Genomic DNA, 24,279 nt, shown 5'->3' on the forward strand with positions numbered 1-24,279 from the left:
ATGCCATAGGCTCACCCCCTCTTCCTGAAGAGAACATTGGTCATTTGGTTAGAGTGCGGTACAGGCCTCTTGTAAGTCAAAGAAACCATCACTAGGCATGATTTCAGTGAGTTGGGCCTATTAGCCATTTTTTCTAACAAGAAGAGGAAAGAATGGTGGCCAGGAGTTTGGCCTAGTGGCAGAGTGCTTGCCTAGTATGCACGAAGACCCAGGTTCCATTCCTCGGTACCACACACATAGAAAAAGCCAGAAGTGGTGCTGTGGCTCAAGTGGTAGAACGCTAGCCTTGAATAAAGCACAAGGGCAGCGATCAGGCCCTGAGTTCAAGCCCCAGGACTGGCCAAAAAAAAAAAAAAAAAAGAGGGAAGGGTGGAAAGATTCCAGAACTTGGGGCTTTGGCAAGGGAATGGTCCAGAGAAGCCAGCTCTAGACACTAGAGCTTTCAGTATTCAAAGGGCTTCAGGTTGGAAGAGACCGGGGAGGGAGACAGCCTTTGTTCACCTGTGGCTTGACCAAGGCTGTTCTGCACCTGTGGAGTTCATCACAGAACATATAAATGTTTCCCTTTCCTTCTTCCAGCAAGATAGAGCAGATCTCTCTAAGCTTTGGCTCACCTCACAGCTCCATCTCCCCCACTGCCCCCCCCCCCCGCACATTGGAATTGATAAATTCCAGATTAAGCCCCAGAAATAATTTCCATTAAGGTGACTGATGTCCACGTGGCACTTATGATAAGCTGACTTGTTTACTACCTACTGCTCATCTCCGGCTTAGAGATCCCTATTACCACTTCCCAAAGCACCTGAAATTGTCAGCAGACAGCATCTCCTTTGCTGTTGGCTGAGACCTTCTCCTTATAGATTAAACCGGCTGTCGATTTCATAAGGGATCAAAGCTTGGCTATCCCTTGACATGTGTGTAGGGAGCCATGTACTGGCCAGGGTTGTGAGGGCTCTGTTTATTTCTATCTGGCACTCCTGGCCCCCTGCTGGCCCCTGTGTAACCATGGAGAAGGATAGGCCTTGAGCAAGTTCCCTGGCTGCCTTTTAGGTATTTCTACCTGTGGTTGTCTTTGGCTTCTTATCAGAACACGTTGTTCCATGTTCCTTGTTTCTTCTTCTTACTTCACCTGTTTACCTTCATCTGGACCTGCTGGAGAGATGGCAATTGTTGTGGAGATTGTGGCTACAACAGATTGGGGCTTCCCAGCCTCAGGCAGCCTTGTGCAGGCAGCCTCTCCCACACACCCTGGAAGAAAACAAGTGCTTCAGGGAAAAAGCGACAAATGTAACTGTACAGAGCGTGGGCAGGGCAGAGCCATTGTTACAGATTTAATTATTCCTGCTTTGCCAAAAGGTTGTATTGGAGCCCAGCATGGCGACACAAGTCTGTGATCCTAGCTAATGAGGAGGCAGAGAACAGAAGAGTCCATCTCAATCGAGGAGCAGGGGTATATGCTTGGTATCCCACCTAGCTGGGATGCTATGCTCAATGGTGTGCTTCTGTCATCTGTCATCCGTAGCTACAGTGGAAACACGAGGAGAATCAATAGGCCTCTTCCTTGAAAATTACTAACGTAAAAGGAGGCTGGAGACATGGCTTAAGTAGTAGATTGCCTGCCTAGTAAACACAAAATTCTGAGTTCAATCCTCACTATTGCTAAAACACACACACACACACACACACACACACACACACACACACACACACACACACACATCTTGTTGGAGCTCTGACTCTTGGTGCCAAAGAATGTGACCTTATTTGGAGATGGAGTCTCTACAAAGGTAATGAAGTTAAGATGAGGTCATCGGTGTAGGCCCCGATCCAAAGTGACCAATGTCCTTACAGAGAGGAAAGTTGGACACAGAAGCATACGTGCACAAGGGAATGCCATGTGAGGACTGGAGTTAAGCTGTCATAGCCGATTGTTCCCAGAAGCTCCTTTGGGCAGAGAAGGGTGAGGCAGTCACTTCCTGCTGTGATGGTAATGGTGGCTGATCTGAGGCACCTTGCTTAAAGCAGCCCCTTATGCACGTCACCTGCAGAGATCTGAGCTCTTCACTGTCGCTGCTCAGCTGCTTTTCTCCATGAGCCCTGATAGAAGTATTATTAAGACCATTATTTTATAAAGTACCACCTGTGGCACAAAGGTTAAACAACTTGCTTAAGTTCAAATAAAGTAATAAAACTTCATTTTGGTCAGTTCTATAACAAAACAAAATCTCTCTTGACTTTTTTAGTGGTACTGGGAACCGAACTTTACATTTGTTTTAGCTCTATATATTTTTGTGCCAGTACTGGTGCCTGAACTAGGGCCTGGGCCCAGTCCTTTAGCTTTTTTACTCAAAGCTAGTGCTTTGCCACTTGAGCCACACCTCCATTTCTGGATTATTGGTAGTTAATTGGAATTAATAGTCTCATAGACTTTCCTTCCTGGTCTGGCTTTGAACTAGGATCCTCATATCTTAGCCTCCTGAATAGCTAGGATTATAGGCATGTATAATGTTCTTATGAAAAAGAAAATTTAATCTCTTAAGTTATTGGCACTACTCTTAATGTGATCAAATGTAACAGAGTATTTAACTCAGATGGGAAATTGCAGAGGTGACATGATTTGCTGTGTGTGTGTGTGTGTGTGTGTGTGTTTCTTACTGAAACAGTGAAACAGAGTCCCCCATTTTTATTTCGCTTTTGCACATTATGTTACTGCTATCTCATCCTGGCTTACCAGTGTGTCAGGAAGGCCGCATAGAACCCTTCTCCTTCTTCGTCTACAGCATGAGTGACACCCCAACACAGGACAGAAAAGGAGTAAGAAAGACAGGATAGGTGACTCTGACTCTGTTTTCTAGCATGCCACTTTGTTCTTTTTCTGTAATTGAAGCAAAATCTGCTTTTAGCAGAAAAACCTTGGTACCCCAAGCTGCCAGCAACTCCTCAGCTCCCCCGTAGATATAAGGCATTCTCCTGTGCTTGCTTTAAGACTTAGCTGGATTCTACAATCCTGGGATTCGGTGCTCAGGGCATGAAAACGGGGTGGCCAGGAATGGCTTTAACTCACACACAGGGGTTTCTTCAATCTATACACATGCTCCACAGACCCCTTGAATTGTGAAGTTTGAAGATAAAATGATTGAGCCAAGTGTTTGGCCTAATGGTAGAGTGCTTGCCTAGAATACACGAAGACGCAGGTTTGATTCCTCAGTACCACATATATGATATGGCTCAAGTGGTAGAGCTCTAGCCTTGAGAAAGCCCAAGGACAGTGCTCAGGCCCTGAATTTAAGCCCCAAGACTGCCACCCCCCCCAAAAGGTAAAATGATTAAGAACAGCAAGATGTTGACAGCACAAGGCTCATGGGAGTGTGTGGCCCTGTGGGACTGTCCAGGTCCTATCTACACCATGCATGGCACCTTGACGTCAGCCCCTCCCACCTCTCTCCCCACATGCTGTGTCAGTGGAAGACCTCCCCCTTTCTGACCAGGGTCACTCCCCTTCATAGAGGCCCTCAAGTTAAAAGGCAGACTCCTCAGCAAGGCAAAAAAAAAATTTTTTGTGGGTTATGTGTCTTGAACTTGGCCTGGGTGCTGTCCCTGAGCTCTTCAGCTCAAGGCTACCACCCTACCCTTGAGCCAAGCCTCGCTTCCTATTTTCTAGAGGTTAATTGGAGATAAGAGTCTCTCTGGTCCTTTTGTACCTGGGCTGGCTTTGAACCTTGATCCCCACATCTCAGCCTCCTGACTAGCTAGGATTACAGGCGTGAGCCACCACGCCCAGCTTTCAGCAAGGCATTTCTTATTCCACCCTCTGTGCAAACTCACACTCCACAGTTTGGCTAAGCTGGACATGGGACAGTTCCCTCTCAACCTTTGCACTTCCATCCCTGATACCTCTGGACTCCAGGAGCCAAGCTATTCAAGTGCTAGAAATACAATCATGTGGCCTCCAGTTTTTCCTGTTTCCTCTTCAAGTTTATCAAGAAGGAGCAGCTGGTTTTTAAGGCCAGGCTTTCCTTCCCACATCTCTGCTCACCTCCACCCTGCCTGGCCTCTAGGCTCACAGGTCTGACTTGCTAGAAGGGTATCCCCCTACCTCTCTCTCAACTCTGAGCACATTCCATATTGTCATATACCGAGTGTGAGAGGTAGTACACCCTTCCTTTATTGGGAAATCCTGCTCTAGAGACTTACATGGTACAAAATCAGCAGAGGAAATGAAGAACTGTTGTTTGAAGAAACCTCCTCCTCCTCCTCCTCCTCCTCCTCCTCCTCCTCCTCCTCCTTCTTCTTCTTCCTAGACATTTCAACACTGTACACATTTTGAACTTGGATTTTGGGGGTTGAACTTCGGACTTTGTATTTTCTTAGTTGGGGCTCTACCACTTGAGCCAAGTCCCCAGCTGTTTATGTTTTAGTTATTTTTTCAGATAGGGATTTTTGTTCTGGCCAGCCTGAACCATTCTATTTTTACCTCCTGAATAGCCTGGATTCCAGATCTGTGCAGCTCTACCATCTTATGAATTGAGAGGGCCGTTGCTAGTGTTTTTCCTGGGGCGGCCTTGAGTTATGGCCATCCTGGTGTGTGCTTCCGGGATGGGCATGAGCTTGGAAGCTGGGTCTTAAGTGGCCATCTTAAACAGCAAAATCACACCAGCACCACCACTAAAACAAAAACGTCAGAAATGTGGCTTTAAATAGGCCCACAGCAAGGACCCTTGATTAAAGGGGTTTTTGTCAATCTCATCTGAGACCATAAGCAGCATGAAACTCAGTTTCCCCATCACATGCCAAGAAAGACTGGGAGTGTGGTGGGAAGTTTCCAAGTACAGAACTCATAGTCAGGGAGAATTTATTGAACTAACAAACACAGAGACCTTGGGGTCTGAGTCGCAACTTATCCATCAAAAAGATGGCCAGGATCTAAGACAAGAAAACACCCCCAAAGTCCCACAATAATAGTAAAGGTTCCCAGATACGGATGATCGGAGATGTTATTATCCAATCACAGGGCCAAGTACCAAATATGGCAGCACACAGTGAACAGGAGGCATAAGACCATGGCAGCCGAGGATCTGGGCAGGCAGCTGAGGTGGTTGACCCAGGAGAGATGGGGGAGAGTGGAGAGACAGTCCCCAAGAGAAAGAAGCGAGTGTGGGCTCTTGGGTCCACCAGCAAGACTGAGCGGCTGGAACAGTTGAAAACTAGCCATAGGGGAGCGTGCCAGAGAATCAATTACAGGTGCATTAGCCCCACCTAATTATGGGGCAGGCGCCGTATTTCTTTACATTTGCTGACTGTGGATCAGGCAAAATGCTCATGTGAAACCCATGGGTCTGAGCAGGGTGGCTTCCCTGATGCTAAGGTACCCAGGAATGTACTGCCTGACCCTTGTGGCACCCAGGGAGAGGCTGCTTCTCCACCCTCTCCTCAGCACAGTCCTTGGCTGGCATTACCTACCTCTTTTTTCAAGCCCTGGGAACTTCCAGATGCTGGCTTTGTTACTTGCTTAGGGAGTAAGGCGGGTTCAGTCAGGATTATAGCTAGCCTGTCCTGTTCCCACATCTAATTCTTTCCATTTTCAAAAAAGTAGCTTTTGGAAGGAATCTAATTCTACTCTTTAAACATCATCATCATCATCATCATCATCATCTCTAAAGTTAAAAAAAGTTGCATGATTATGAGCAGTGAAATTACTGTATAATTTTCTCATTAAGTGAAGAAAGCACAAAATGCATGCCTTCAAGTCTTAATTTGGACCTTGAACATAGCATGCGAGCCTTGATCAGCCTACACGTCCTGGAAGTAGGCAGAGGTAAAGATGAGATGAAGGGTGTTTGGAGGGAAATGAGGGAGACACACCTTCCACCCCCATGTCTGGGTTCTCAACTCTGCCGGTCTCGAGATTGGTCAGTGACCTTGACTATTTCTGAGAGCCTTTTGTTGTGCTCAGGGAGACAGCCACGAATTTGGCCATTTCCAAGCAGAGCAGATGGAGTGTAGATTTCATATCTGAATTTTAAGTGCTGGTAGAAGTTTCAGTAAGTTATCAAATGCACCGTGATACCACTTCATTGCCAAGTGGCACTCTGGAGTTGGGGGATTGTTGCATCCCACAGAAAGGAGAAAGTGTTTTGTGGAGATGCTGGTGAGGGGGGAGGGAGTTTGATTCAGTTACGTTTATGCTAATCGAATCCAGATGGTGTTTGATGACTAACTTTCCAGGTTTGATACCTGGTCACTGAACAAGGTGTTGATTTTCAGAGGATTTGAAACATTTGGATAGAAAACAAAAAAACACCAAGGAATGTCTACCAGAGCTGTTCAGAATCAAATAGGGAATGCATACTAAGGACTGCAATTCAAGACCAATAGGCTATATTTAGAGTGAATTTTTTTTTATTCATAGATTTATTTCCTTTTCCTTTGCTCTATCTCTCTCCCTCTCTCTGTCTCTTTTCTTTCATTCTTTTTTTCAGTATTGAGATTTGAACTCAGGGCCTCTGGCTTGCTAGGCAGGTATCTACTAATGAACTATGACTTTAACTCTTGGTCTCACCTCTCCTCTCCCCTCTCCATGCCTATCTCCTTGCCTCATCTGCGTTTCTCCTCCCTTCCCCTTTCCTCTTCTTTCTCACCCCAGCCACCCCCCTCCCCACCCCTTCCCTCTCTGTCATCCCTCCATATCTAAGGTTAGTTGTTAAACAAAAACAAATTGATAATATTCTGAAAGACTTGCACATGTACCAAACAACACATACAGATTTTTTTTTTTTTTTTTTTTGCCAGTCCTGGGCTTGAGCTCAGGGCCTGAGCACTGTCCTTGGACTTTTTCAAGGCTAGAGCTCTACCACTTGAGCCTCAGCACCACTTCCGGCTTTTTTCTATGTATGTGGTACCGAGGAATCAAACCTGGGTCTTCATGCATGCTAGGCAAGCACTTTAACCACTAGGCCAAACTCCCGGCCCCCACATACAGATTTTTTTTTTCCCGAACCTGGGACTTGAATTCAGGACCTGGCTTTCTCAAGGCTAGCACTCTACCACTTAAGCCACAGCACCATTTCTGGCCTTTTCTATGTATGTGGTACCAAGGAATCAAACCCAAGATTTTGTGCATGCTAGGCAAGCATTCTACCACTAGGCCACACTCCCAGCCCCATGTTTTTTTCCCTTACATTTCTTAACTAGTATAGTATAAGAACTATTTGCATAGCACACACCTTCTACTAGATATTAGAAGTAATTTACATAGGAGGATTGACACCTGTTCATATGCTATACAATGTTATGCCTTTAGAGACAAGTCTTGCTGTTTTTGCTCAGGCTAGTAGCCTAGAATGGGCCTGAAACTCAAGATCCTTCTGCTACTACCTCCTGAGTGATGGGCTAATAGGCTTGTATCACACATCTGGGTTTGTGCCATTTTATGGTAGGGACTTGAGCATGTGCTGGGCTTCCAAGGAGCTCAACTATCTGAATGGATTCCTGTTTTCAAGTAATGCATGTCAGAGTGTATGTGGGTGGCATCTATGCAGCTAAAGTCCTCTTAAATACACATGGCTATGTGGGGATAATGCATCCATGGGTCAGTGTACAGAAAGACTGGAAGAAAGTGATGGGAGAAAAAGATACAAGATGAGGAATAATTGGTAAATGACCGTTAAAAACCAACATTAAGCTCAAGAAGTCAAAGTCCAGAAGAAATGGATAAAAAGCCTCTATATGAGTGGAAGACGGTGGCTGGGTTCCATGTGGCACTTTTTTTTCTCAAAACATAGATTTATGATCAAATGTTAGCAACTTCTTGGGTTATGTTTTCCATAGGGAGACATTCGGGAATATTTGAATCCCATATACACTGAGATTTTTTTCATATACTTTGGAAACAATGGCCTATATGGAAAGTTTCTATTTAATTAATTAATTACTTTATTTATTTTTTGCCAGTCCTGGGGCTTGAACTCAGGGCTTGGGCACTGTCCTTGGATTCTTTTTGCTCAAGGCTAGCACTCTGCCACTTGAGCCACAGTGCCACTTCCGGCTTTTTCTGTGTATATGGTACCGAGTAATCGAACCCAGGGCTTCATGCCCTCTACCACTCGGCTATGCTCCCAGCCCTTTACTTTGTTTTATGCCTTGTAAATTAGTTGCCTTTAAAACAACCCATCAGTTTTATTGTAAAAAAAAAATGCTCATTTGTAATCCTAGATGTCAAGAGGCTGAGATCTGAGGATCCGAGTTCTAAGTCAGTTTGGACAGGAAAAGTCCATGAATTCTTTTTATTTTTTCCATTGTAAAGGTGATGTACAGGCTACAGTTACATAAGTGAGATAATGAGTACATCTCTTTCTTTCCTTTTCTTTTTGTCAGTTGTGCTGTCTCTGAACGCTTCAGCTCAAGGCTAGGACTCCACCACTTGAGCCACAGGACCACTTCCTGTTTTCTGGTGATTAATTGGAGATAAGAGTCTCACAGCCCAGACTGGCTTTGAGCCTCAATTCTCAGATCTCATTCTCTTGTGCAGTTAGGATTACAGGCATGAGTTGCCACTAGCACCTGATTTGATATGTGCTTTATTAGTATTCCATTGGAGATCATCAACTTTGGTTTTTTTTGTTTTGTTTTGTTTTTTGCTTTTTTTGTTTCTTTGGGAGTTTTTTGTTTGTTTGTTTTGTGGGTCTGGGGCTTGAACTTGGTCTGGGCGCTGTCTCTCAGCTCTTCAGCTCAAGGCTACACGCCACCCTCGAACCAAGCCCTACTTTTCTAGAGGTTAAATTGGATACAAGTCTCAGGTCCTTTTGTGCCTAGGCTGGCTTTGAAGCTTGATCCTCAGATCTCAGCCTCCTGAGTAGCTAGGATGACAGCCTCCACCCATCCCAGCTTTGGTTTTCTATGTTTGCTCATGATAAAGAGTATGAATGGGGGTTGATTAACCAGACTCCGAATCCCTGTTATTGCTTTTCTTTCTTTTTTTTTTGAGCTCAGGGCCTGAGCACTGTCCTTGGACTTTCTCAAAGCTAGAGCTCTACCACTTGAGCCTCAGCACCACTTCCAGCTTTTTTCTATGTATGTGGTGTGTATGTATGAGGAATTGAACCCAGGTCTTGGTGCATGCTAGGCAAGCACTCTACCACTAGGCCAAACTCCCAGCCCCCCCTGTTATTTCTTTAGTGATTTAACATGCTCGGTAGCTTTTCAGTAACAAGGTCTTAACTGAGAGAAATTGTTCCCCTCAATGAGGTTTGGACATCACATGGAATAGTTCTGGTGAAAGTTTCTGATCCTTCCCAAAAGTCTTACCATCTTTCTATTTAACATAAGCATGAGTTGGCACAGGAAGGAGTCCTTGTTAAGGCAGCTCAGCTGATGAAACAAACAATCCCAAAACTTGTAGCATAACAGAGTAAGTTTCCCGTTCGTTGTCCAGAGCAATAGGGAGGCGGTGCCCTGAGGAGTCATTCAGGGAAGGGCCTCCCACACGCTCACTCCTCACCTTGGTGGAGAATGCCATCCTGTCCTTTGATCCTGCTACACAGCACACTGGGATGGGTGAGGAGTGGATGGTCAGGTGAGGAAGGGGCCAATATCACCTCCCCCCTCTTTCCATTGTCCAGAAGCTTCTATTGGCCCACCCTACTGCCAGGGGAGGGCTGAAAAAAAAAATGTACGACTCCCTTACAGACCAAAAGTATTATCTCTGCAATTTCTAGACCCTCAGAGGCCTTTATTCTTCCTCTGGCTTTAGGACCAAGAACTGAGCTTATCACTCAGGAGCAGTAGTAGCTAGCTACCTTTGTCGTCTATGTCCCTTGGGATTCCTCCTAAACTACCAATGAAATGGCTTGATGAATTGGCGTCTCTTCCAGGTCAACTTTTCGGTCCCAATTGTGCTGGAGGGAAAAATCTAACGTTAGGTGTGACTCACTTTTGTTTTCTCTCTTTTCTTTTCTTTCTTTCTGTTTTTTTTTTTTCTTTTTTGGTGAGATGACATTGATCAAATCTGCCACACTTGTTGCTGTAACCACTTCTTTTTTTTTTTTTTTGTGCCAGTTTCAGAGCTTAAACTCAAGGCCTGAGCACTATCCTTGAGATTTCTCAAGGCTAGAACTCTACTACTTGAGCTACAGCCTCACTTCCAGCTTTTTTCTATGTATGTGGTACCAAGGAATCGAACCCGGGTCTTCGTGCATGCTAGGCAAGCACTCTACCACTAGGCCAAACTCCCTGCCCTGTAACCACTTCTTCATCTCGTTGATGGTTGTGAAACCCAGTCCTGGGCTCTTTACCCACTATGGATCCTTCCTTCACCTCAGGACACTGACTCATAAGAAACATGAAGGTCATTGCACCTTTTTCTGGAAAAGCTCTACAAACTTGCCGAGACACCTCTTGGACATTTGTGAATAAAAGGGTGTGGACTCTTATCTAAAGCATTTACGCTTTTTAAAAAGGAGGAGGAAGGGTGAGATGAAGGGCCATAACAATTAATTCCCTTTCCTTCCCCGAAGTGACGTTGTGAAATTGGCTGCCTGTGCAGAGGGACCCCTCAGCATGTAGGGGACCGGACAGTGCTTGCATCCTGTGCTCTGAATGACTCAGGCTGCTGTAGCCTTCAAACAACTTGGACTTCACTGGAGAGGTTCTGGCTTCAGGAAAATAGCAAAAGAATTGGCAGCTCCTTTTGGCTTCTCCTAGTTAATAACTTTTACATTTTAATTATACACGTTTAAACTTTAATTATAAAGAAAGGGAGAGAGGAATAGGAAGGAAGGAAGGAAGGAAAGAAGGAAGGAAGGAAGGAAGGAAGGAAGGAAGGAAGGAAGGAAGGAAGGAAGAGTTGGTTCATTCCATTTCCCTGCAAGCCTGGCAGGGAAATTTCTGGACCACTAGGACAGATTCTGGGCTGCCTGCTTGTCTGTGAATGGTGCAAAGCTGAGAGAGCTGACTGAGGGTGGATCTAACTAGATAGAAATGGGTTGATCTGTATTCCACCAATAGGAATTTTGCATCACATAGCATCCTTCAAGATGCCAATAGTGATGCTTACAGTTCTTGCTGTTCTGAAGTAGCTTAGGATAGATCCTCCCCTGGGGACACCAGTCAGTCTCAAGAAGTATCAGAGTCCTCCATCTTAAAAAAAATTCTTATTATAAAGGCGATGTAGTACAGAGGGGTACTGTCTCATAAGCTCAGGTAATGAGTACCTTGTGCCTAGCAAGCTCAAGGGCCTGGATTCAACCTGTAGTTCTCAGGATGATGGATTTAACCTGAATCCTGAGATGCATCATGGTTAAAAAAAAAAAGTGTGTGTGTGTGCGTGTGTGTGGTGGACCTGGTCATTCTGCATGGCTGCTCTGGTGTCTGGGAGTCCAGGACACTTTGGTGTGCCTCATTCTTCGAATTCTTGCAGAGAACTGGGTTGACTTCGGTTTGCCATGACACGACTTCCTCAAGCATAGATCCCCCACTGCCTCCCTACCCTCCGTAACACCTGTTACTCATTCTCTAGGCACTGGATTATTTTGTGCCAGGGAGTTTTCATTGTCTATCTAGGGGAGATAGTGATCTCAGGTCATGACTGTTCTTCTCCCTGTAAACCTGTACAACTCTTTAAGGAGCCTTCCTCTGTACTTGAAAATCTTTGTCAGACTCCTCGAAGATACCCAAACCCAAACCTTTCTATTAAGATCTAGTGGTGGTTATAACAGTGGGAGGTTGTGTGTGTGTTTGTGTGTGTGTGTGGGGGGGGTGCTGGGGATTAAAACCAGGGCCACATATGCTCTATCCTTGTAGCCCTAGGCTTCTTATTTTGTTTTGGAGAGATGGCCTTCTTAACTTTGTCTGAGCTGGCCTTGAGTTTTTGATCCTCCTGCCTTCACCCCTGGAGAATCTGGAATTACAGGCATGTGCTGCCATGCCCTGCTTTGTGCCTGTAGGAGTTTTGGTTAGTCCACAGTGGGGCTTTTGCCAGGGAAAAGAGTATTTTGGAGTTAATCATAAACTGCACCTAGGCCTCTGAGCTGATGAGAAGTCTAGTTTCTACATAATTGAACCCTGGCTTCCAGTTTAACCAGGATCAATACAGTGTTCCAAACTACACTGGACTTGAAGGACTGATTATTTTTGTTGTTGTTGCTGGTCCTGGAGCTTGAACTCGGGGGGAGGAGGGGAAGGGAGGGCCTGGATACTGTCCCCAAGCCTCTTTGTGCTCTACCACTTGAGCCACAGCACCACTTCTAGGTTTTTCTGAGTAGTTTATTGGAGATAAGAGTCTCACTCTGGGATTTTTTAAGGAGTATGTGTGTCCTTCTCTTTTCTTTCAGCTAGTAAATATGTGCCTACAAACACAGACTGTCAAATCTGTGGCTGAGACTCTTACGATATAAGCATTTTGATTCATCGAACATGATGAAGAATTTGACTCAGACAGAACTGGTAACCAAAGCTGTACTAGTAGTTCTTTTTAAAAACAAGTATGCAACTTGATATTGTGGTATATGCCTATAACACCAGCAGGAGGGCTCAAAGCCAGCTAGACAGAACTAAGGACTCTATCTTTTAGACTAGCAGCAAAGCAAGGGACGGGGAAGTGAAGTGGTGTGTAACTGGTGAAGTACTTTGGGCTGCTCAGTGGAGAAGTGGGTACGTGCAGAGGACACTGGGTGGAAAGCAGCTTTTCGTTCAAGGGCAATGTGGGAGCGGCTCTATCCATTTCCACCTTCTTCCTAGGATGGTTTAGGACCAGGGACATCTTTATGCAATCTCGCCATGCCCATTCCAGACAAGCTCTCCACCCACCTCTTATGTCTTCTCCATAACCATTCTCAGACATTTCCGTGATCTTCTCCATCTTCACAGCACTTTGGGAACAGTCCCTTGCTGCTGTGTTTGCCTTGCTCCTGTCTGCTGGCCTGCAGCAGGACCTTTACCCAGCAGGACCTTTACCCCCCCCCCACCCCAGCCTCATCCTCTCCAGCGTTCCCTCATTCCCCTCCCTGGATTGAAGCTGGGACCCACAATCCATCATTTCAAGAGGTCTCTTGCTAACACTCACTTTCACACTGGTGGGATCACACCTCCACAATGAGAAACACTACTGCTTCTTGTCCCTTGCTGCTCATGTTAGATGTTTCTCTTAGCAAGATGGCTTTGGGTGGTGTTCAGAAGTGAAGAAGACATGGAATTCAGCGACAGTGAACGGACAGATGGGGCAACACCATCTAGATAGTCTCAGCCTTAGTCTCTTGGACTGTGAGTTTCTAAGAAGCCTGGGTGATGGGAATGGGGTCTTTTGCTGAGACTTGTTTTCTTTCCTTCCTTCCCTTCCCCCTTTTTTTCCCTGGTGCCAATACTGGAATCTTAACTCAGGGTTTAGGCAGTTCTCCTTTTGCTTTTTTTTTTTTTTTTTTGCCAGTCCTGGGCTTGAGCTCAGAGCCTGAGCATTGTCCTTAGACTTTCTCAAGGCTAGAGCCCTACCACTTGAGCCTCAGCACCACTTCCGGCTTTTTGCTATGTATGTGGGGTACCGAGGAATCGAACCCCGGTCTTCGTGTATGCTAGGCAAGCACTCTACCACTAGGCCAAACTCCCGGCCCTCCCTTTGCTTTTTTGTTGTTGTTGTTCTAGGCTGGCCCTCTATCACTTGAGCTATGGCCTTCTGGCCTTCTGCTAGTTCACTGGAGATAAGATTCTCATGGACGTTCCTCCCTGGACTGGCTTTGGATCAGGCTCCTCAGATCTCAGCCTCCTGAGTAGTTCGGGTTGTAGGTGTGAGCCTACTGATACCCTGCCAGGACTTGGGCTTCTGAGAAGATCTGGGCACCTGAAAAGGACTAGCAAAGCACAGTCACCTGGTGAAACTCAGGGCCTTTCGAAACTGCCCTTCTTGTCCTGACACCTCCTTCTCTGAGGCCATGGCTGCCCACACAGTCCTCAGCAGAAAGGCCCTGGCCCAGGTCCAAGCAGCCCACTGCTGACCTCCTGAGGTGTGAGGAGGAAGGGAATCTCCATTTTGAGTGAACCTTCCTTTTTCCTTTCTGAGAGACAGCCTCCATCCCCTGGGCCTGCCAGGCCTCCTCAGAGCCGAGCCCAGAGAGGCTCTTCAACTTACTTCACTAGGAACTGGGGGGCCAGGACTGGAAGCCGCTGCTAGGTTCCTGTGCCTGGGTAGCTGAATACATCAGATACCCATTCAGTTCTGGTTCTAGAGGCCAGAAAGCTGAAGTCAAACTGTCAGCCTTTGAAGACTCTCATCCTGCATCCCTCCACTCTGCACATGGCCACCTTCCTTCTGAGTCTTTTCTCTGTAGGGGCCTCTCACACAAGCTGGTGGCTCGTCCCTGTTATCCTAGCTACTCAGAAGGCTGAGATCTTAGGATCACCATTCAAAGCCAGCCCTGAATCTAAAAAGTCCCGTGAGAGTCTTATCTCCAATTAATCACCAGAAAACTAGAAGTGGCACTGTGGCTCACACTGTAGGGCAAGGGTAGCTTTTAGCTGAAGAGCTCAGGGACAATGCCAAGGCCCAGAGTTCAAGTTCCAGGACTGACAAAAAGAAAAGAAAAAGAAAGAACCTCACACATGTGCTACCAAGGATCTTCCTTTCTCCAGTGCCAACTATGACCCTATTTTTATTTATGTATTTATTTTTGGTCCCTGAGCTCTTCAGCTTAAGGATGCCACCCTACCCCTTGGGCCACAGCACCACTTCTGTTTTTCTGGTGGTTAATTGGAGATAAGACTCTCACAGACTTCAGTGCCCGGGTTGGCTTTGAACCACAATCCTCAGATCTCAGCCTCTTGAGTAGCTAGGATTACAGGCGTGAGTCACTGTGCCCAGCTGACCCTATTTTTTTTTTACAGTTATATTCTTAGGCCTCTGGTGACATGAGTGGGGTATACAATAGTCAGACCACGATAAAGCTCATTATACCTCCCTCTGTCCTCTGAACTTCTTCCTGGCAGGCCACACCCAGTGCAGGAGCCTGGACAGCCTGTCTTCTTCCAGGAGGGGATCAGGTTCCTTAAACTGTGTGGCTCACTGTAGGAAGGCCTGGGAGCAGAGAACACAAGTCTCCCCTGCACAGGTGTCCACATGTTTGGGGACACCCACTCAAAATAGTTTCCCGCTTTACAAAGTGTGTTTGCGGGTTCCAGAGCTCCTGGCCAGTGCCTTAGCGCTTGCTTCCTGAAGGGGAAAAGCCCTCTGATCCTCGTCATGGGCCAAGATGTCTGGGTGGAGCATGGAAGTGAACATCTGCTCATGCAGCCCTGATGCAGTCCATAGCAGAGCTGGTATGGAAACTGTATTCCTTCCCCCCATCCCGCATTGCCTTTCTGACCCCAGCAGTCCCCGCCCCTGGGGAACCCATGACCTCCTGCTCTCCTGTAACTCGGCTGACTATTTTCTAGGTTACCTAACCAAACTCCTACAAAACCACACCGCCTATGCCTGTGATGGGGACCATTTGAATCTACAGTGCCCTCGACATTCCACGATAAGTATCCAATCGGCATTTTATGGGCAAGATTACCAAATGTGTGGCTCTCAGAAGCCTGCCTCTCAGAGGGAAGACAGCTTAACCTGTGTGGCATCGACCACCTTGCAGGTATTACAGATGGTGAAAGTGTTTCAACATCCTATCTCTCCCTCTCTGTTGCTCTGTCTCTGTCTCTGCGTGTCTCTGTCTTTCCCTCCCTCCCTGTATGTGAATTTGTGATTATGCGGTAGTGATCTTTGTGACTATAACAGTGATTATACATGACTGTTTTAGTTTTTCATTTTTTTTTTGCCTGTCCCGGGGCTTGAACTTAGGATCTGGGCACTGCCTTCAGGCTTTCTTAAGACTAGAGCTCTAACACTTAAGCCACAGCATATCTTCAGGCTTTTTCTGTATATGTGGTACTGAGGAATCGAACCCAGGTCTTCGTGCATGCTAGGCAAGCACTCTACCACTAGGCCAAACTCCCAGCCCCGAGTCTTCTGTTATATAGATGAGCTGTAATTAGCACACAAAAAGAATTCCCCCCTTGTGGGTCCCATAGACCCCTCTCAGGACACATTTATTCATAGATATTCTCCCTACTGCAGTCAAGCTAAGCACAGCCACACTGGCCTTCGATCTCCAGGCCTTCAACTCCCACAAACACCCCAGGAGAAAGAGATTCTTTGCGGAAAACCTTATGTATCTCTGATAAATAAATAAATCACCACGAATTTCTTTTCTTTTCTTATTTGTTGGTTGTAGGACTTGAACCCTGGGCCTGGGCGCTGTCCCTGAGCTCTTCAGCTCAAGACTACTACCACCCTACCCCTTGAACCACAGCACCACTTTCACATCATGAATTTCTTAAAGGAGTGACAGAGATAGCAATATCTCTCTTCTGTTTGCAGTGGTTTGCTTTCCCACTTTATAGCTACTGACATTCTTCTTTTGGGAGCTCTTCTGCACAGCCTCTGTTGGCTTTGTTCTTCTGAATAGTACCAGGAATTGGGAGAGAGGACTTTGTGTTCATTTTGGTGTCATATTTGAGTAAAAATTTGGTATAAACAGAGGTGAAACCATTTCAGTGATAGCTTTAAGCTATTTATGGCTTTTTGGGTTTTTTTTTTTTGTGTGCTGCTATTGGGCTTAAACTGAGGCCCTCAACCTTTCCTTTAACTTTCTCGCTCAAGGCTGGTGCTCTATCCTTTGAGTCCCTTGAGAAAGTCTTGAAGTCCTTTGAGAAAGAGTCTCATGGACTTTTCTGCTCAGGCTGATGTCTAACCTTGATCTTCATATCTCAGCCTCTTGAGTAGCTAGCCTATCAGACATGAGCCACTGTTTTATTCCACCATCTCTGGCTGCTCAACATTTGTCACTAGTTGGTCAAGATGATGGTTTTTTTTTTAATGTCTCCGATATTGAGATCTAATATTTACATACTGCAGGTGTTGAGGTGGAAATTGGTTGGTTTCTGTCAGCTACAGGAACTATGGAGGGGAGATTAATTCACTAGGATGCCTAACAAGAAATTGAATTAGCTCTGATGCCAAAGAAGAGAGGCAAAAACAGTACAATGATGTAAAGACTTTTAAATTTTTTCACAGTGTATTATTCCCATTCAAAGAATCATATCAGAGTAGCCATGTGGTTGGTGAAAACACCCCCAGAGTATGTGCTTGTATGAATTCCCTTGGTGGTTTCCACATGCAGATGGCTGATGTGTTTCTTTGGACATGAGAAAGTCAGTTTCTCCTGTCCTAACCCCACCCCACATCATCCCCTGGACCAGCAGCCCTGCTAGCTTGTGGAGACAAGCTGACCTGCCCACCCTTCCCAGGCACCCCATTGTGAGTTGCCATCATGGGTGCACCAAGAGAGTGTTGGCCAGTACACAAAGGACAGAAGTGCCAACTTTGGGAAAAGTAGGTCTTCTTGGCACACTGGAGTCCCGGTCTCAGCCAGGTACCCCCGAGGGAAGAGAATCTTCCATTAGGCTGACAAGTTAGCCTTTGTAAACACCGTTCTGCTGTTGTTCAAAAGGTCAGTTTGCCAGAAGCATCTCACATGCTGCTTTTTCATCAAGAGGTTAGGAACCAAATTCGCATGTGACGTTTGGGTCATGCAGGATGCTGCGGCAGAGTGCTTCCTGGAGTAGAATAGAAGACTACACGTAGACAGGAGGCAGGTGGATGTATGTACAGAGGCTCGTGATTGGCCTCCCTGTGTTGACTAATGTCCATGGCAAATCCTTCTCTCTGCATTTCTGTAGTGCAGTTTAGACACAACCGGTTTGGGGGGCCTGCTTTGATGTTGTCATGAAAAGCCCCCAATGGCATCTGAGGCCTATGTCATTTACCATGACCTGGGCTGCGCTAATATGTGCCATCCCATGTCTCCTGGGAACTGAAGTGGTTCCCCCAGGCACTGATTGACAGTCCACATCTACGGGGCTTCTGAGGGGACAGAGTGACACGGGGTGGGCCAGCATCCTTCAGGGACACTGCAGTAGAGGAGCTCATGAGTCCTCAGTTCACCCCTGAAGTGTTAAGCAGATTCCTGGAGACCTTCTCTCTTTATTCCAGAGTTTAGTTCAAAGGCTCCAGGCTTATAAACTAGGACCTGGAGAAGGGGCGGCCGACAGTGGGGTTTACTGTGATCTGGTGTAAGCTCACGTACTTGTGAGCATCCACAAGGCAGATCTACTGACAAGGGAACCAGAAAAACATCAAGTGTGAGAAAGAGGTGTGGGGGGAGGGCGGGGCAGAGACAGAGGTAGAGGTAGAGATAGAGAAACAGAGCTTTAAAGGAAAGCTTTCAGACCAAGTGTCAACCCTTGGGTCTTGTACCTTTTGCTTTGGGAATCAGGATAAGACGCTCCCCAGGATCACACCAGGACTTCATTCGAGGATGGAAGCAGCTTTTACATTTATCCATTGGTTGTGTGCCTCGTCATAAGCTGGAAAGAGTCTGGGGGCCTGAGGCCTCTCCCATTGCACCTCTGGAGGGCTGTTTCTAAGGGGCCATGGCTGATTCCTGACCATCACAGCACTCTGTCCTTGCCACACTTATACTCAAAGATGTCGTACAGATCTCCTTCCAGCTCCCAGAAGCCTTTGCAGTGCAGTCCCAGATTTAGCCAGTTGTGATTGGCTGGTCTGGCTGTCCAATGAGGCTTGGTTCTGCCAATCAGGGTCTTCTATTAGGAAAGATCAGGGGGGAAAGAGCACCCACCTCCCACCCACAGCTCAGGCCAGACGGGAGCTCACCTCCCTCCCTCCCCGGAGTCCAGAGCAGCCCGGGTTAGGGGGCCAGTAGATACTGTATGCAGTTTACAAGTCTATCCCTTTTCTACCCCTCCTTCTAGAAGGTGCTGGATGAGTGCCAGAACCAACGGGCCTGCCACCTCCTGGTCAATAGCCGTGTCTTTGGACCTGACCTTTGTCCAGGAAGCAGTAAATACCTCCTGGTCTCCTTTAAATGCCAGCCTAGTAAGTAACCTTGAAGGGGGCAGCGTGCTCGGGGTTAGGCACCATTTTTATTCACACTCTTGAAGAAAATCTTTTGTCCATGGTGTTCATCCAGCTTTGAATATCTGGTGGGGCTAGGGCTAGAGAGGGATGGGGAGGAGGGAGAGAAGAAGGGAGGGAGGGAGGGAGAGAAAGAGAGAGAGAGAGAGAGAGACTGGGTGCCAGGGTCCGAGCAGAGCTAAGGCTTCCATTCAGAGGCTAATGGCACCGTGTAGGTAGTTTGGATGCTGCAGTGGATTTGCAGAGCAAGTGATGATGAGTTGAGAACTCAGAGATGGAGATGGGAAGGACCAGGAGGAGCGGCCTATTCTGAATCCTGTGGCTGGAGAATGAGTGGTATTAGTGGCCAGTGAAGGAAAGAAGGGGACACAGGCTGCAGGGCTAGAGCCAGGGCCTGGGGTTCCCAGGAGGGGCTCCGAGTCTGTCTTCCAGCCGGTTCACGCAGGCTGTGGGGGAAGCTGTCCAGGAAGGCTAGGTTAGAGGCCGGGCCTCCACGTAACCTCCTCCTTGGTAGACTGAGACCCAGAACGTAGGGAGGTTGGAGGGTGGTTTTCTTCATATCCCCTGGCTGCTTCTCCTGAGGGTCGTCTCCCTTATTTTCCTGGTTCCAGCTCCTGCATGACCTGTGTGCTGCTCACTGCCGCCCACCCAGTGGACTACAGAGTCATGTGTCCATCTTCTCCCAGCTCTGCTTGTATTTCGTGAAACCTGCCATGATAGGAGTCTATGCACCAAGGACATTTGCAAACACTACAAATCAGGGTGGGTTGGTTTGGGTTTGGAGGAGGCCAGTTTTCCAGCAAGCCTGATCAGAACCTTTTTTCCCCTAAAGTGCCTCATATATTCCTCTTATCCCAATTTTGCTACTTCAGGGATTTGGGCTTCCTGGGTCCTGACAGTTCAGGACTCGTACCATTGTCTCTGCAAGCTGCTGTTTAATCTTGAGCAATGGAGTGACACCTTCTAAGACTGCACAGCTCAGCTGTAAGACTGAGATAATGCCCCTTCCACACAGGCTGCTATAAACACTAGGAATCTGCTGTGCTGTGTGTTGCATGCTTAGCAGAGGGCGCATCTGGAGAAGAGCTCAGCCATGGGTAGCTATCATTAATAGCAGATGAGAGTTATTCCTCTGAAAAATGTGAGTGGCTGCAGGACAGAGGAGGTGGGATATGGTCTGTTCTCAGTTCAGGCAGTGGCAAGCAATTGTCCACGCAGAGTCTAAGACTGTGGTTCCAGGCCAGGAGTTTGGCCTAGTGGTAGAGTGCTTGCCTAGCATGCACAAAGGCCTGGGTTCAATTCCTCGGTACCACATACATAGAAAAAAGCCAGAAGTGGTGCTGAGGCTCAAGTGGTAGAGCTCTAGCCTTGAGAAAGTCCAAGGACAGTGCTCAGGCCCTGAGCTCAAGCCCAGGACTGGCAAAAAAAAAAAAAGACCATTGCTCCAGTGACCAAGTGTCTCTCTGCATTTCAATATCACCTCACACCTGTATATATAAACAGAATGCCAGGAATAAAACACTTCTACCATGGTAGATCACAGTCCCTGCCCAAGCTGTTGCTGATATGCCATACCTGGCTTACAGTGATTGGATTAACAGTGTTTAGACTTTATGATGGTGCTAGTATGGCAGACATACTGTAACTGTACATTTAATCCTAGCCTTCTAGGCTGAAGGAGGAAGATGAAGAGCTTGAGGGCAGCCTAGGGTTTATAATGATTAAAAAAAAATCAGGCTGGGCAGGGTGGCTCGTGCCTGTAATCCTAGCTACTCAGGAGGCTGAGATCTGAGGATTGTGGTTCAAAGCCAGCCCGGGCACTAAAATCCATGAGACTTTCATCTCCAATTAATCACCAGAAAACCAGAAATGGCCCTGTGGCTTCAGGGATAGGGCAGTAGCCCTGAGCTGAAGAGCTCAGGGACAGTGCCTGGGCCCAGAGTTCAAGCTGCACGATGACCAAAAAAAAAAAAAAAAATCAGCACTTAAAGTACTTAACACACGTGACCCGCTGCATGTCCTATTTAACAGCCCAGTGCTCACGTTTCCCTTCACGGTGGAATGACTGGCTGGGAGCTGGGGCTGGCACTGCCCAGCCAAGGGAGAGAGGGTGGCCCTGCATGTAGCTAACCAGGCTGGGAACACGCAAGATCAAAAATTCAGTACCAGTCAATCAATCAACAAACAGATACCCACCCCACACACACATGACACAATTCAAAGCACAATTTCTACTAACTATACAGTTATACAATTACAATTTACAGAAGAAAGGGACTCGTAAGTTCTGAGCAGTGTGAAAATTTTTTTATCATGTGGCTCTGACCCACCCAGAAAGTTACTGACCTCCTGGTCCAGCCCACTGTGTCCACTCTGTGTATGCTGCCTGCCCCTTGGCCACTGGGTAGCCACTGTGGTCATCAGATGGAATGTTGCAGTGTCCCAGGCCTGCACTCAAACCATCCTTCCTTAATTCTTCATCATGTCACCAAAGCACACCTTGTTAATAACCGTTCTGTTTTATTATTAGCTGTTGTTAATGTCTTACTCACAAATTAGACCTCTTTTTGTAGATGGTGGCTGTTGAACTCATGGCCTGGGTGTTGTCCCTGAGCTCTTTTGCTCCAGGCTTGTGCTCTCCCACTTTGAGCCACAGCACCACTTCCAGTTTTCTGGTGGTTAATTGGAGAGTCTTATGAACTTTCATGCCAGGGGTGTTTTGAACTGGGATCCTTAGATCCCAGCCTCCTGAGTAGCTAGAATTACAGGCATTAGCTACCAGTGCCCAGTTCACAAATTAGGCTTTACAATGGGTGTGTATATTATAGAAAAAATATTATGTACATGTATATATATACACACATATATATATAGTTCAGTAATAACCACAGTTAGCCCAACATAGCACACACAACTAAAAGGCAATTTTAAAAAGCAATGCAGTGCTTATCCTTGTCTTCCTTTTTTGCAGGATGTCCTTTGTGGTTATTCTAAGCTACTCTTTTGTTTTTTAAACTTGAACTCAAGGCCTGAGCATTGTCTCTTAGTTGTTTCACTCAAGGCTGATGCTCTGCCATTTGAGTCACAACTCCACTTCTGGCCTTTTGCTGGTTAACTGGAGATAAGAGTCATATGGACTTGTTTGCCAGGACTGGCTTCAAAGCATGATCCTCACTTCTCAGCTTCCAGAGTAGCTGGGATTACAGGCATGAGCCACCAGAGCCCAATGGCTCTTGAAAGTTAAACACAAAATATGCAGAAGATATGAAAACAGCATTGCAGAGGGGCTATTTGGGTGTTAACAGTGGAAACTCTTAGTGGATAGAATGTACTTGAAGAATATTATTCTTAAATATCCCAGTTAAGACATAACTTACATGGTATAATATTCACCCACTTTAAGTATACAATTTAAAGACTGTAGTAAATTGTCTCAATGGTATACCCATGAGTATAGCCCAGCTCTAGAATATTCCATTTTCTCAAAAGTGGTATCAGGAAACCACTCATCTATGTTCTGCTTTTCAAAATTTGCCTTTTCTGGCCGTGTCACATACATATAGTCAGATGCGACATGACGGTCATATTGGTCAATAACAGGCCACATCTAAGACAGTTGTCCCTCAAGTGTCTGACACCAGAAATTACCTATTACTAGTATTTCCACAGTTCCTTTTTCAGTGTTTAGCCGTGTGTGAGTAGAGAAATGCTCACCAGTGTGTAATTGCTGTAGAATTCATTGTAGCAACAGGCATGCAGGTTGCAGATTATTTGTGTAATTTGAAGATCTTCATAGAATGGAAAAATCCCCAGCCTGGTGCCACATCTGTAATCTTGCTATTCAAGAGACTGAGATCTCAGGATCACTATTCAAAACCAGCCCAGGCAAGAAAGTTCCTGAGACTTCTATCCATTTAGCCGTCTAGAAGCTAGAAGTGGAGCTGTGGCTTAAATGGTGGAGTGCTAGCCTTGAGCAAAAATGTTAAGAGACAGTACCCAGTCCCTGAGTTCAAACCCCAGTACTGGTGCACAAAAATGAATTCTCAAGAATTCAATGTATGTCCTACTAAATTAAGAAGACGAGGGAAGGGGTGGGGAGGGGAGGGATGGGTGAGATGCTGAAAGGGACGACATTGATCAAGATATATTGTATTCATAAACTGCTTTGTTAAATGGCAACTCATTTGTAGAACTACCTGCAGATAATAATAAAAAGAAAAAATTCTCCAACAATGTATTTCTTAGAACACAATCCAGTGGTAAAGCAAGACATGACTATACTGTACCTCTTATCTGTAGGGACACATTTCAAGACCCCGAGTGGATGTTTAAAATGCAACAATTTGTAAAAATATATACAGAATGAGTGAGGTTTAATTTATAAATTGGGTGTATGAGATCAACAGTAACAGTAATAAAATAGAACGGCTGTAACAACTGCTGTAAGAAAAGTTATGTCTAGCTCTCTGGAATTTTCCACTTAATATTTTCCAACTGGAGATGATCAGAGATGACTGAAATCTTAGCGAAAAAAAAGGAAACGCTTATTGGAAAGGGAGACTACTATAAATAATAAGTACTAAATGATACAAAGCCTGTAGCGAACATTACTTTTTTTTTTTTTTTTTTTTTTTTTGCCAGTCCTGGGCTTGAGCTCAGGGCCTGAGCACTGTCCTTGGACTTTCTCAAGGCTAGAGCTCTACCACTGGAGCCTCAGCAGCACTTCCGGCTTTTTTTTCTATGTATGTGGTACCGAGGAATCGAACCCCGGTCTTGGTGCATGCGAGGCAAGCACTTTAACCACTAGGCCAAACTCCCGGCCCTGAACATTATTTTTAAAAATAAAATCAGGGGGGAGGGTGGGAGGGAAATGGGGACCATGTCATGAGAAAGTGTATCAATGTTTGTGAAGTTATGCACCTTCTATCTGGTGAATATAATGTAACCCTTCTATTAATCACAATGAAAAATGTATTTTAAAAAATAAAATCATTATTAAAATTTTTCATGAATCTACCAGATGCCAGTGGCTTATAATCCTAGCTACTCAGGGGGGCTGAAATCTGAGGATCACCATTTGATGCTAGCCCAGGGAGGAAAGTTTGCGAGACTCTTGTTTCAAACTGACCATCAGAAAACTGGTAGTGGCACTGTGGTTCCAAGACCGTGGTAGGGCGTCAGCCTGGAGGAAGACGCTCAGGAGCACAACCCAGGCCCTGAATTTAAGCGGACAAAAATCCATCTTTTTTCATTAATTGAATGTA

General features: G+C 46.1%; 1 protein-coding gene across 3 annotated transcripts in view; it reads left to right on the forward strand.

The window, feature by feature from the left end:
* The window catches only part of Eva1c (eva-1 homolog C), a 68,447-nt gene that overhangs the window by 15,638 nt on the left and 28,530 nt on the right, over nt 1-24,279 (forward strand). For all 3 annotated transcript variants that reach the window (XM_090348644.1, XM_090348651.1, XM_090348659.1), the window contains exons 2-3: nt 15,415-15,611; nt 18,853-18,976. In XM_090348644.1, the coding sequence (XP_090204770.1) occupies nt 15,415-15,611; nt 18,853-18,976 (321 nt within the window). The remainder of the gene's footprint in view (nt 1-15,414; nt 15,612-18,852; nt 18,977-24,279) is intronic.

This window comes from Megascapheus bottae, chromosome 1 (assembly GCF_031878675.1).
Source record: "Megascapheus bottae isolate mThoBot1 chromosome 1, mThoBot2.hap1, whole genome shotgun sequence".
NCBI classification, from domain to species: domain Eukaryota; kingdom Metazoa; phylum Chordata; class Mammalia; order Rodentia; family Geomyidae; genus Megascapheus; species Megascapheus bottae.